Source organism: Accipiter gentilis, chromosome 9, assembly GCF_929443795.1.
Source record: "Accipiter gentilis chromosome 9, bAccGen1.1, whole genome shotgun sequence".
NCBI lineage: Eukaryota > Metazoa > Chordata > Aves > Accipitriformes > Accipitridae > Astur > Astur gentilis.
Genome location: NC_064888.1, coordinates 17,135,480 through 17,150,295, shown reverse-complemented (window position 1 = coordinate 17,150,295; position 14,816 = coordinate 17,135,480). Strand labels below are relative to the sequence as shown.

General features: G+C 35.8%; 1 protein-coding gene across 24 annotated transcripts in view; it reads right to left on the bottom strand.

The window, feature by feature from the left end:
• Positions 1–14,816, bottom strand: part of KCNMA1 (potassium calcium-activated channel subfamily M alpha 1) — a 531,710-nt gene that overhangs the window by 273,906 nt on the left and 242,988 nt on the right. For all 24 annotated transcript variants that reach the window (XM_049810032.1, XM_049810031.1, XM_049810033.1 and 21 more), the window contains one exon: positions 3,303–3,364. In XM_049810032.1, coding sequence (XP_049665989.1) covers positions 3,303–3,364 — 62 coding nt within the window. The remainder of the gene's footprint in view (positions 1–3,302; positions 3,365–14,816) is intronic.

The window sequence follows — 14,816 nt, the reverse complement described above, 5'->3', positions numbered from 1 at the left end:
CATGCCAAGATAGTAATTTCTCTGCTAAATAAATTCTCAGTTTAAGGATTGAAATCTTCCACTAGTTGCTACCATGCATCACTGAAAATGTACATATTTACTTTAAAGAAGAATGTTCTATACACGTCTTGTGGTACTAGGAGACGATTCAAGCTGGTGGCTTGTAAAAAGTAGAAGCACTGAATAAACAACAGAATAATCTTAATGAAGGGTATTGAAATAATCGCTATAGTTTTCAAAATGAATAATCTTCATTCCTTCTACCAAGAATGATTATTTTTGTGATTTTGTCTAGAACCTTTCTTAAAAGGCGAGTTAAGTACTGCTTCTTTCTAAGAAAAGTCAATTCAGATTAAAGCAGATGTATTGGATCACAAGTGTGCCTATATTTTGTAATGGAGTATGGTGCAGAGATCCCTAAAGTTTGTGCCAGAACTAGAATTAGTACAGACATATTATAGCAACATGAAGCTTTTTAATTGCTCTGCTGAGATGTAGGACTAACTGGTATGGAGGATACTATGTTGATGAAGCTGCACAATTTTCTGACCTCAGATATCTCTAAATTGCATTGCACTGGCCATACCATTTCACGTGGTACTAGTCTGGGAGAATGCCTGTTAGAGTGATGAACTGAGTAACACAGAAATGCTCTTAGTTTACCCTCCTCTCACAGCTGTGACAGCATTCATTTTGCCTGCAGCCCCCTTCTCTATACCGTGAATGTAGAAGAGGGAGCAATGGGTAGTATCTTCTGTATGAGCCTTACTGACTTCCTCAGTGTCTTCCACTAGAATTAATCATGACACTCATCCTTATTCCCATCTTTCTTGATGCCCCTTATGTATGAAGTCATGTAGGATTCCTTTGTAGACTTACCTGCTATTACATCTGCAAATCTACTTACAGATTAAGAGTCTCAGATGAATAGATCACTGGCATTTTGTTTTAGACAAACGCTTACACTAGTACTCTTCAGCTTTGGAGTGAAGACATGATTTTTGTCACTCTATGTGTAAGATCAAATGACACCTAAGTGTCAATGGCACAGGCAGAATAAACAGCTATAGAATGCATTGTAAAGGGAAAGCACACAACGGTAGATGTCACTATCTGTCTGGTGTGAGCACTAGATCCTGTTTGTCTCCACTGCTCCTGGACAAGCCACAGTCTCGGTTGTTCCAGTTGTTTTGTTGAGGATATCACAAGCCTTCCTCTCACCCTACCTTCATTATTTCCTGTTTGACCAAATTCTAAGAGGAATTACTTTTGGTAATCACGCACTTGGGGATCTTAAATAGACTGATATGTCACTACATTTGATTCTACATTGCTGAAATGGGTATCAGGTCAGCTCTAATACAGAATAAAGCAGATTTTTTCACTTTAGGGATATATCTGGGCAGTTTCTAACCTGAATCAAACTACTAATGAGCATTTACCAGGAAAAAAAAAAAGAAAAAAAAGGACAAAGATAGGGTGGGGGGGAGAAAGTAGGGTAAGAGAGAAGGAGGAGAAAACAAAGGAAAAGTGTGCAAATATACTAACTTGAGGTTACTGAATTTAAACTGCAGCTATGAATTAAACCTTGGCTGAAAACCCAGAGAAACCTACAGTTGAAACAGTTTTCTATCCCCATTGACAGAGCAGCCAATAAACTGGTAGCTCTACATGGATTAGGTGGCCAACAGAAAGCTTAAGCACCCCAGAGAAATCTCCCATATTGTCAATTCCGCTCTCCTTGAGGAAAACAATCAAAGGCTTCTAGAATGCAGTGCCTAAAAGTCACTATATAATCCATTAGTTTCAGAAAAGACAATTGCCCCGACAAATAATTGTATTTTGTTGGTCTGAAATTGAAACATAAGTGGTAACAGGTATTATTCTTTTGGACACTTTTGACGTGGATATGTTGGGCACCCAGATGCTTTGCCATTGTGTTTTAAAAAGTTTTTAAAAAGATCTTCAGAAAAGCACTGCCTTACTTGCTTCAGTGGTGACATATTAAAGAAAAATTTGCTAAAATTAATGAGAACACTCACCACAATGCTAAGAAGGAAAAATTATTGTCCTCACTTCAATGGAGCTCAAGATACAACTTGAGTTTTCCCACCCACTTGACTCCTCTCCACAAAGAAAATCTCTGCCTTAGTTATTTGTGTTATACTTGACACATCTAGGCTACAAAGGTATGGCTTGAAACTCACACAATGTAGAACTGACATCCATGTATTCAAGAATGCCTTTTGCTGGTGCTACCTCCTACCTAAATAGCAGTATGTACAGATGTAAACAGTGAAATGTCTGATTTTCTGAGTCACATAAGGATTGTTTCAGAACATAACCACTATCATTACAGACAGCTAGGCTGGCATTCTATCTTAACCATTGCAGTAATGGCAAGCCTACGTCTGGGGAAAAGCAGCAAATATGTAGACCTAGAGCTTTAAAATGCTATCAATACTTCAGAACACCATGTCCCCAAAATAACTGGATTAAACAGAATAATATTCTACTAAGTCCCCTTTTATCAGTTTCTTCTGTGTTAGGCTACCAATTTGCCTGTTACATCACTGACAGTGTCTACCTTGATATGAAAACAAGGGTGGAGTATGAATGATATCAATGAGAGGATATTCCTAGTTAGATTGGTTTGTATCAAACCATCACACACCTCAAAAAGTCAGGTGAAACTTTCTATTGCCTGGCCAAAGTGACAACACTATATGATAATGTTGGCGTAAATCTAAAAAATATTGAGATGCTTTGCAGATTTTTACTGGCTCACCTTATTTTAGCAGAAATCTATCAAACCCAGGAGTTGGTAATCTGAACAGATATGCCAGATATAATGCTCATATTGACTAATTCATTCAAAGTTTTTCGGAAATGTTCCTGTCAGTCTCCCAAGACACTTTTTTTCTTCTGCAAACTGTAATTTTTTGGCAAATACTCTTCCCCTGTATTTCTTATCCTAGTCTTGAATTTGAAAGATTCCACATACACCCAATGAACATAAAAACTATAATTTTGCAACAATATGCATAATTTCAACAACAACAACAAAAAGTAGTTTTTCCTCTCTATTCATTCTGCAGATCCAATGTGACTATGTTCAATCTAGTTTATATAAGACCTTTTTCCCATTCTTGAGTTATTTTGGTAGACCATGCACTATTATAAAGTTCTTCGCACTCAGGCGATGAGACCAAGCACTGATTTGAAGTAGACGAATGGAGCAATCTAAAGATGTGTAATTGCTGCAGGAAAGGAGGGAAAGGAAAATGTACTAGAATACTCACTTTGATGAATCTATGAAGTATATTACAAGAGCACCAATACTAAGAGCGAAGACTAGGACAACCTACAAAGAAAAGAAGAGAGTCATTATTTAACAGTGTTAAAGTGAAACATTTATTCTTTTACACATAAAAAGATACAAGGAAAATAAATCATAAACTAGTATTTTTTTATTTCAGCTGTCATTTTCTTTAGATATCTACTCCTACTTGAATTTCAAACACTATATATTATCATAGAATGAATGCTTTCTTGCATTGAAAAAGAGACACAAACAAGTTGAATCCTACCTCGGGGAAACCAGTATACAATTAGGTCCTAGATCCTAACCTCTGCTAAACTATCTTCTTTCATTTCAAATGGCAAGCAATCCTACTGCATGGCATTCAAATCACACTATAGCTTTATCAGGCATATCCTTCAGGACTGCAGTAAGCTTCTGCTCATTGGTAGGTAAACTGAGAGTGATGACAGATTAGAGTGAGTTTCCATTTATACATATGGTCGTGAAATCCACAGGATAAGTGTAAGGTAATGTAAAAATGTGTATTTACTCTGCACTCCACTGAGACTGTAGCTAAGTTTCAAACAGGTTAAAACAATAGCTTAATGCAGCACGTCCTGATACAATGAATACATACCCCAGGCACCTTGTAGTCCCAATGTTTTCCCCCATTTAAACCTGTTGAAGTTTTTGAACCAAATAATTTTGCTAGGTCTAGCATCCAGCCCTTATGAACAAGGTAGAACTTGCTTTGTTTGGCTAGGACAACAGAAGCTCAATTAATCACATTTCTGTCTGTCTCTAATTTCTTTTTTCTGAACACAAAGCCAATGCAATTTTCTGTTCTACTAGTTCCCAAAGATTCTCCAATGTTGTGGGAAGATTTACTTTCACATCCTACCTAAAATAGGTCTGCATCTACACAGGACAGCATAACTGAAATTTCTGCACTCAAATTTTGGCTTGAGGAATCATGAAGTACACAATAGTTTGTGTGCCCATTGCGACTTAGATTTCCAATATCCTTACTGTAGGTTTCTGTCTCTTGAACAATGCCATCCACTGGGTAATTTGGAATCTGAAAACATGAACCCAATAAGCTATTTTTTGTCTCTTAGAATGCAATTCTTCTGGAAGAAATCAAAGAATATTCCTGTCTGCTGCACTGAGGATGAGAAACAGATGGAAAATTATGTCTCCTGCAACTCATCTGATCTGCTAGTCTACAGAATCAAAATAAAGTGTCCCTTAGTCTTCTGGCATGCACATCTCAAGTAGCTGCTTAGAAGTAATGTCCCTTAAAATAAACCCAGAGAACTGATCACTCAGGATTGGGTAAACCAGGGTACTAACTGAGGGGACATGCAGCTCCTCAAACTGCCAGTTAAAATACAACTTCTTAGGTCAGAAGTGGCTAAAATTTAAGACACTATCTAAACAACTGCATGTGTGAAATAAACTAGTGGTGTCATTCCAGTTCTGACTGAGCAGATTTATTAATCTGTATGAATACCATAACAAACAAATACTACCACCATTATTGCTACTTTTGTTGACAATCTCAACTGTTCCAGCAACAGATGAGCACTGAAACTAAAATTTCTTCATTCAATACAGGCTTCAGACCTTTTACTGAAGCTGCCGTATTAGGAAGGAGGCTGACAGTCATAGCACACGCAGTACAAGAGAACACGCAATGTGTTAATTCTAAGTAGACTTACTGAAACAGAAATGTAGAAGTTTCTCCACTCTCAGCTATCACTCAATGCTGTAATGGCAGTATCTGAAGCAAGGTATAATTATAATTATATAACCAAACTCTGGATCTCTGCAGGGCCAAAATCAAACATGCACATATTTTCCAATAAAAGAAAGAAACTCATTAATTTCTTAATATTATGTAATCACTACAATTTGTTTAAAAAATTCTATTTCACTGAAAGTTTAAATTAATTTTTCATTCCTTTTAGATCCTGTTTACCATAACTTTTTGCTTTGTGAATGTCTGAGAAAGAGTATTTTGCCTGAGTACAAGTACCTGTTGTCTTATCTGATGCACTATCACCCAAATCAGTGAGATTTGCCTGTCAAATTCAAGAACTGAAGCATGAAACTCTTCAAATAATGTTTTTACTACCCAAGTCTAATATAATGTTAGCATCTAGAGTTTGAATCTTCTTTCATTAAACTACATTATTGATCAGATGTATATAGGTGTTGCAAGGTGAAATAAGCTTTTAAATCCATACCAACTGGTAAGAGTCTCATCATCTTATAAGAAACTAATGTGGTGATGTCCTGGTTTCAGCTGGGATAGAGTTAACTGTCTTCCTAGTAGCTGGTACAGTGCACCAGGACAGGTGAATAGAACTTGCGGATTGTCACCTGGCAATATATCCCAAATTATGATTAGCAGTAATCCCAAGGCCCGTTTTTCTCTGAATTAAGTTACTGGGAATCAAACTGATTGTGCACACCCTGCCCCACCCCTTGCAGTATTCCAAGCCACACACAATCACAGTTTGGATCTGAATCAAATCCGCTCTGTTGTCTAGCTCTAGATTATTTATTATCAATACATTTCAAGAGAAGTCTTTATATAATTTTTTTTTTAAAAAAAAAAACAGAGTTAACCAAGGGGCTGAGGTTTCTGGGAATACAGTGCTTACATTTTTGGTGAAAATTTTGATTTGACCCAAACCAGTTTTAAACGCAGCTATTCAATCTTACATGACTAAAAGTCATTAATGGTGATATTTTAGCCTACATTCTGTGGAATCATTTATATACTAACAGCACCATCAAAACTACTATTAAATACAGGTATCTCCTCAAAAAAACAAATCAAAATGAAAACTAAGCAAACAACCAAAACCAACAATCCCTAAAACCCCCAAAACCGAAACAGATAGACCCTATAGCAGGAGTTATGAGATGAAGAATGCCAAAATGAATATTTAATGCTGATAATGAAATTTGAGAAACTAAACCTGTAATCTGTTTGTGACTCTATGACACGCTTCTCATTCTTTCAAGGTTTACAAAGTACACAAATAAAGCTGGAATTTTATTTTCCATTTCACATTCAAGTCTTAAGTCACAACATTCAATCATTGCCTACTAGTCAAAGCAGTCCTCTAGAACAAAACCAGCATAACTGTATACTAGCCTTGCATTTTAGTTATATCCAATCCCTTAATAATCACCATTGTGCTGCTTATATAATGTTATATAGGTTCTACGTAAGATCTTCCAAGGCACATAAGGAGTTTAAATGTTCTACGACAATTCACATAACTGCCACTAAAATGCAAATACATACATTTTGCAAGAAGCTCCAGATTCCCATGCTACACCAGTGAGATATGTATGCAAAACTACACCTCCTCTACTGTAATACACAACTGATTTTAAATCAAGGTTTGTTTTCTCTTCTACTGCCCCAAAATGCATACCTAACATTAAAGTTCATAATGTCCCCAAAAATCACAGAAAGGGCATCAAAAGAGAGTGGAATTTTAAACTCTGTTTTTATCCTGCTAGCAGAGAAACATGTTTTTCCTTTGCTAAGTGACCGAGGTATTCAGCTAAACTTGAATACATCAAGTGTGTGGAAAAAGCAGGGCCTGAACCAATCAGGTTAGAGTTATATTAAAATTTTAAAAAAGAAAATTAATACCTTCCATGCTATATAAACACATTTCACAGAGTCTCAGATGCAAGTTTTTTTGCTGTACTCCCATCTAAAAAGGCTGAATGCAGCCTGGTTATTCAGACTCAGGGAGCCAATTATTGAGTTTAAGTCTAGATTCAGATGACAGCCTTTGCTAGACTGTCATGGGAGGTAACACCTATTTTGGGTAACTTGCAATGCTTGAAGAGAGGTATGAACATAGACAGACTGATACCCCAAGCTCACAGCAACTAGAATCTAAGGGAGGAAAAAAAGCATATGTGAATTATTGCCTTTTTTGTTAACTAGGCCCCAGGGAGAAGCTTGCTTGCTCTGTTTATTGTTCCAATGCACTTGGCACAACATTGCAATTGCTACACATCTATTATAACTTCTCTCTTTCTGGAAGAAAAGAATCTTTTAATTTATAATAACTTACTGTTTGCTTAAGATTGAGAAATGTTAAGTCATATGCTAGCAGCTACACTGACTAAGCGCTTAGCATCAAGTTAAAAATAAACACCAATCTGATTAAAGGAAAGAGAGGAAAAACATAGAATAGTTGCTGCATATCCATAAATCTTTCCTAAAAAAAATAATAAAAATATTTAGCCACAGAGTTCAACAGAAGTGTACAATGTATTTTTGAGGCAAGACTCAGATAAAATGCAGATAAAATCCACTTAAAGAAAACTGGAAAAATGTTTTGCTCTCCACTGTTAGCAAGGTACTCCAGAAGAGCTTTGACTGCTCTGTTGCAGTCAAATTGCAGTCAAACTTTATGCATCTACATTAAGGACAGAAAAGAAAAAAAAACAAAACAAAAAAACCCAACCCCCCCAAAAAACACAAACCCAGGAACAAAACCAAAACAAAATAAAAAACCCCAACACCTGGAAATTTTAATAAGGGTGTAGCATCATAATAAAACTGCAGGGAAAGTATAGGTATTGAGAAAATACTATCAGAATTAAGCCATAATAACCATAAAAGGGATCAGCAAACCTTCCAGGACTATGTAACAAAAGGATGATACTGATAATCCAACGGGTGGCACTGTTTCCCCTACAAATGCATTGAACTAATGTCCTGGCATTATTGAAGAAACATGAGAAAATGGAAAGGCTGTTCACGTTAGAGGACAGCTACAGTTATTACATCCACAACGAGTAACATAAGGACTCTAGAGCAGGAGCTTCAATCTCTCATTAGCCTGTAACGTCTGACTGTTCTGTGGAACACAGAATAGTTGCCTATAAAATATTGAACTATCCAAACAACATTAATACAAAATAGCATAGAACTCAAGAGGTAAAGCAGGAAATAAAAAAGGAATAGTTGTCTATCGTTATAGTCCACTCAACATTAAGTACTAAAATAAGAAGTACATAGTGAAAAGAAAAAACTTTCAGGAATCCTGTAACCCCTAACACTTCGGGGCACCAGAGTCCTTATTTGTTATCCGATAACAATCTGTTGTGTATTGTTCTTCAGAAATGTCTGCCTGAAACTCTTATTATTCTAAGGTTAAATTTTTCAACCCCAAGTGAACTGTACTGCTTAAATTATATTAAGTTGTTCAATTACTAATATGTTTAGAATGTCACTTAATTTTAATTTCTATATCCATACAGTAAATTCTATTAATGAGCTAGTCAGCTTTTTCATATGATGCTTTAAAATAAAGCTCTATTAGCTTTTATATTTCAATTTACTTAAAGAGAATGCAAATTATTTCTTATGACCACAGAGTTACATCCTCAAGGATCTACTAATTTTGGAACACTAAAGTTTGCATTAGTAAGATGTCAATAGCCTGAGGTTTTGACCTAATTTGAATGAAAATTTAGATACTTTAAACATAAAAAACAAACTTCCTTTAACCATAAAAATGGAAATCAATTGTATCTCTTTTGTAGACAAAGAGAATATACTTGTCTGGATTTGTTAGGAATGAAAACCTGCATTTTGAAGGACATACCAGCTGCAAGTTACATTCCAGAAGTAGGAATTACTTAATCCTTGCTTGGCAATCCCAGTATTAATTTGCAGACTCTAGGATATGCACCAGCATCTGTGCAATTATTGCAGTTTAACAAAAGTAAGACTTGAGCAAGTCTAGACCACAGAGGAGTCAAAATGGCTTACTTAATTGATATCTCATTAACTGATACCCTATATGCAAACAACCAAATTCAGAAAGCATTCCATGTAGGCAAAGCCATAAGTGGTAAGAAATTATGCACTGCAGCTGATATAAACAGCTGAGCAATTAATATCTCTTAGGTTACTATAAATACAAATTAAGTAAGTGTTATTTAGTATAATGCAATATAGATTCTTGCTCTAAAAATCAGTGTTCTCCACTAATTTTTTTTGGTGGCACTTACTTTACTAAGATGTTTTTAGTAATATTACCTTTAGACATATCACAGTGAACTGAAGCAGCTGCATGATGTTAAATTATACAATTTTTATTAGTTCATCCAACAAAATGGTCTTCAGAACTTTGTCATTTGTCAAGACAAATAAAATGTTATATATATTTTTATAGCAATCAATAGCAAATTTCTTGTTTAGAGACTTTTTTCACACTATACACCGATACCCAGAAATGAAGCAGGATTGAGGATCTCTAAAATCCATCAGCAGGACCTAGTACCATGCTCTGGATGCAGCTGTACAGTGACTTTTCTCTGGGCTTAAACACACTGTCCTGTCTCCAGTCTTTCTGCCTCTGCTTCTTTAGCTGGTCCCTCCCAGGCCAATGTACAACTAAAACGATGAAAGCAAAAGTACAAAATACCCACCACCTACTCTATGAAGTCATGAATTCCCGGGGGCTGTTAGAAAGTCATTCTAACTCGTTCAGGTTTGCGAGATCAAATCTCTTATTGATGAAATGCTCCCTTACTATCTTCCAAAACAACTGCATACTATGCCAGCTTCTCTTTAAAAAAAACTATCTAACCACACGCCACTAGTAGTGAGCCACCTTACAAGAGCAAACCAGGAAATGCAAACAAATGAGGGCTGAAGTGGGTGAATAGGAGGAGAAAGATAAAGTGATAAAATAATGAAAAGACAAAATAAGATTCCAGCTTGTCTCTACCAGCAATACATAATAAATGAAAAGTTCAAACAAGGATTCTAAGAAACTGGGAAATTTCCTGCCATTTACCTTTTATTCACAAATATAGGGAAACAGATTTTGCAGTTAATATACTCTCTGTGTAAGAGCCATGCTTGATGGAACATAATATTATGAAGAAGAAGCAGTGATATATGCATTGGTTCTCGTGCAAGTACAGGCAAAGTGCAAATTCTACAGTCATTACCTGCTGTTGATGACAGGACATATGCTAACAGCTATGAATCTTAAGGAATGTGTCTGCTGGGTAGTATGCTAGCTAGTAAATTTCTCTTGGTAACTTATTGATCCTGCCATTTTGCATGCAGGAGAGGCAGGTGGTGCAGGGAAAAAAAACCAAACCAAAACAAACAAAAAAAATCCAAACCACACATTTCTACTCTTTCTTCCATGCTTTGACTGTCAGCTAGGATTTAACATCCAATTCTAGAAGGAACTAAGCACCAAGCTAGACAGTAAGCAACGCCATCTTTCAGGGAAGTCAGAAAAATTCAAGAGGACACAAGTTTGAAGAGCCTTTACTAACTCTTAGTTTTGAGCCTGAAGCAATTAAAATACTAATTCCAAACTTTGAACTTTGATATCCACATTAAAAACTTCTCAGAAACCCAGACTTGAAGATGTTCGCATGCAAGTTATTTCCTTTCAACTACATTTTCTGCTTTTTTATTTTGTTTACCTTTATGACACAAGGAGTTAACTAAAAAGTTAATTACCTATTAAATTCTACAGTAACTAAATTAGTCACCAACATGCATTAAAAATAGTACTGAAAACTTTGGCAGCTTTACGAGGTTCTTTGCTATATAAATTTTCCCCTTCAGCAAAGCTCATCTAGACTTACTGTTTACCAAGGAAAGTCAAAGTTTATCCAAAAGAGGAGGTGAAGGGGAGTGAGAAATGACTATTTGATAAACCAATAGGCAGTAAGGTCTCAGTGAACTTCTCTAGCAAAATTCATAGTAAAGATTTCATTTTAAAAATAAAAAGCAGCAGTAAAGTGGGTCAGCATGAGCTCTGGATGATGATCATGAGCAATCAGAAAACTTGGTTATTACCTGTAGTTCTGCCACTCATGTGGTGTGTGACCTAAAGCATATTACTTGACCTCTCCAGGCTTCTGATTCTTCCTCTTGTTTTCATTTGGCAAGGATACTGCATGTTAACAGCTGTCTTCATTACAGGTGTTTGCAATGGATCTAGCACAGCTGAGATCTCTACTGCTGCCACAGTAGTAATAAAAAGCCTGAGTAGGATACTATGTAACAGCATCAGCACTATCTATGAGAGTAAAGGGACTTTACTTATTAAAGGGTTTTATTTAAACAGAAAGGCATCAATATCTCCAAGATAAAGTTCTTGTTTATCTTTCTGGAATTACATTTTTGGTCCTATTAAGCCACTATCCAGTATAGTAGGTTTTTCATTTATTAATGAAACTAAAATTATGTATCTATTGTCAATATATCTTGAAAAATACAGTTCATACTTAATGCATCTCTTTTTACTGACTTGTGTAATAGTGATAAGAAATATAGAAACAAAATTGCTGGGACAGAAAACAGATATGGCAGACACAAAAGAGTTACAAAAATTAGCCATATATTCAGTTTCCACATACTGCACTTACACATCAGAACAGTAATTTGAGTATTATCTGACAGGTACAGGTAAGATGCATGATAAAGGTCTGAATCACTGTGAGCTTGCCTAACTATTCATAACTGTAGTAAAGTAATTAAAGTAACAGGCGACTGGGAGTAGAGTATGTCAGACATCTCTGAATAAAACCACACAAAACAGAATTAGCAAATTCAGCCCATCTGCCATCAGCTGCATTTTATCCTCTCTCTAGTAAAAGTTTCCACTTACATACGCTTTAACAGACTACCTCTCATTTGACCAGATTGCTTGAAAGTAAGAAGTTTTTCTTATTAAAGAGATTGCTGTGGGATCAAAATTTAGAAATCATTAGAGTAAACATCAGACTCGGGAACATGAAAAGTCAAAGCAGGAAATAAATCAAAGAAAATTAGTATCTTAATGCACTTTTGTTTTCCATATACATTCCCAATCTCATTTGAGGAAGAAGTTTTAAAAAAGAAATATCTTTGCTATGTCCTGTTCTGTACATGCTTCTAATATACATTAATATTTCAGCTTTATTTTTCTTTTCTTATACAAAGTAATTTTTTTCCTCAACTTTCCACTAACACATTAACAATAAAGTGAAAAATTCTGTTCAATCCATAAATTTGAGAAGACTGAGATTTTTTAATTAGTGAAAAAACACAAACCAAAAGGTCCCATCTGTTAATCGTGCCCTGTAGCTTGAAGGTAATTAGGTTTGCTGGGAGAGTGCCTGGCAATATGACCAATTAAAGTGCATACAACTTTTCCAATTCAGTATTTAATTTCATTAGTCAAAAAAGAGCAGTACTTTCTATCACAATGTGCCCTTTCCTAGAGCTAAATGCATAGCATTATATGTAGGTAAATATGTGTGTGTGTGCGTAGATTATTTTTTTTTCCCCACCAACCTAAAAGGTCCTTCCTCTTGATTACCTAGCAGTCATCCAAATCACCTCCCATTAAGGTCAACAAAATATAATTCACTTTTTGTATATTGGTAAAAGCATAACTCACACTGATTTCCAGTGGATGCATGACTGGTTCTACAGTCACACTGAGCAAAAGAGTTGTGTTGGTAACAGTTATCTACAAAGTATTCTTCCAGTTGTCAATGTTCTCATTTTCAAACTCCTCATAGTCTCATTGTAGATAAGGGCCATCAGTGAGCATACTGGCATGTCATTTCAGAGAAATGAGTCACTGACCTGTAAACAATCAAATCATGCTAACTGAAAAGCAAACAAGCTCAAGTGCAAAACTGCACAAAGGCAAAAGAATCTAGCTCTACAGCATGGTCCCCCTCCCATAAACAACACAACAGGAGGGTAGCACTCATAATGATGATTATTCACTCTCCCATGCCCAGTGCTAGGCCTGGGGAAACCCTCTGCTTATTGTGTCATGCCCTGAAATGCAGTATACAGTAATTGGGGGGGGGGGGGGGGGGGAGAAGGGGGGGAGGTGGTGGTGTTTCTATGTTTCAGTTGTGACTGAAGGCTTTTTATCTCCAGATTAAGAATTGGAACCAAGTAACTTTTTCTAATAACACCTCATCCCACCTCTGGATGAAGAAAGTTATCGAGGTTAGTGAGATGAAGAAGCAAGCAAAGACTCTTGCACTTTCTGGTATAGCGCCTACACAAAAAAATCTCCACCTGTGCATGGAACATCTTGAAAAGCACAAAAGAGCATTAACTTATGGAAAGAATAAAAGAGACAAGATATTACCCCCAAATCTTAACCAGAATCTGTATAACTAATTTAAAAAAAAAACTAACTGTGTCTTTCAAATGTTGAAATCGGAAACATATTTCTGGAGATAAGCGTTTTGGTTAAAAAGACACTAGCAAGTGCTCTCAGGAATGAATAAAGCTGCAAATTTGGACCTTCTGAGAATTTAGGCCTGATCCAGTAATCCATAGTGTGTTGTTACAATATTATACATATTAACACTGCTGCTAAAGGAACGTCAAGATTTATTGCTGTGTCATAAGAAATTACTAAAAGGAATTACATTTCTTTGTGAATGGATCACTTCAAGGATTACATTTAATGAAATTATTTACCTTACACTTTCAAATTAATGCTAGATTGTATGGCAGACAAAAGGAATCCTCACAGCCCTCAGTCATTTGGACATTAGAGTCTGACATGCAACCTATACAACAGTAATGTCAATAAAGTTTGAAAGAGGAATTAGAGAAGGACTAATTAAAAGTGGTTACTTCCTCTTGCTAAGGTGTTATGATTGAATGGGTTGGGTAAGTTCATTTACTCAGATTTGCTGTTACTATTCCTAAATTTTCAAATAGCAGAATTCCACAAACACAGAAACAATTACCTCCCTTTTCAATTGTTTAGGTTCTTAGTCACAAGAACTCATGCATACAGCAAAGGGGAATGCAGCTGTGAAAGTATTCTCTGAAGAAATAGAAAGCTCTTGGCTTCAGTAAAGCCTAGTGAAATTTCATTCAAGAAAAAGACTGAATGAAGAAAAAATGGTCAATTCATTCAGCATACAAAAAAAGCATTTGAATACTTGTCAAGGAATGTACTTTAAAACAGTGTATAAACAAGACAGTCTTCAGAACGGAAAAGAATCACTGCTAAATGCATCTGATTAACTGCAAAAACAGTTTTCTGCTGCAGTACTCAACACAACACCTCTCATCTTACATTTAACATTACCTAATGTGGTGATTTTTTTCTTGAATCTTTTATAATATAAAGATCATTTCCAGAATTGTAGTATTTCCACTTCCATTTCCAGAACAAATATAGAGTATAATAATTGCTGATACCTACAAATGAATGAAGTCTTGTATTCATTGGTCAAGTTCTACTGTAAGTCTAGGAAAATCCATAGCTGTTTCACAGACATCTAAAGAGAGGTAGACATCAACAACATGACTTTTTAATAGGGACCACTATACCTTCAGAGACTTGCATGAGGATTTTAAGGAGCTCACTGTACCTCAAGTCACATTCTCTACTCTGTGATTAGGAATAGCTTACTGTCAACAACATCAGAAGCTTTCTTATGGCAACTAAATGAA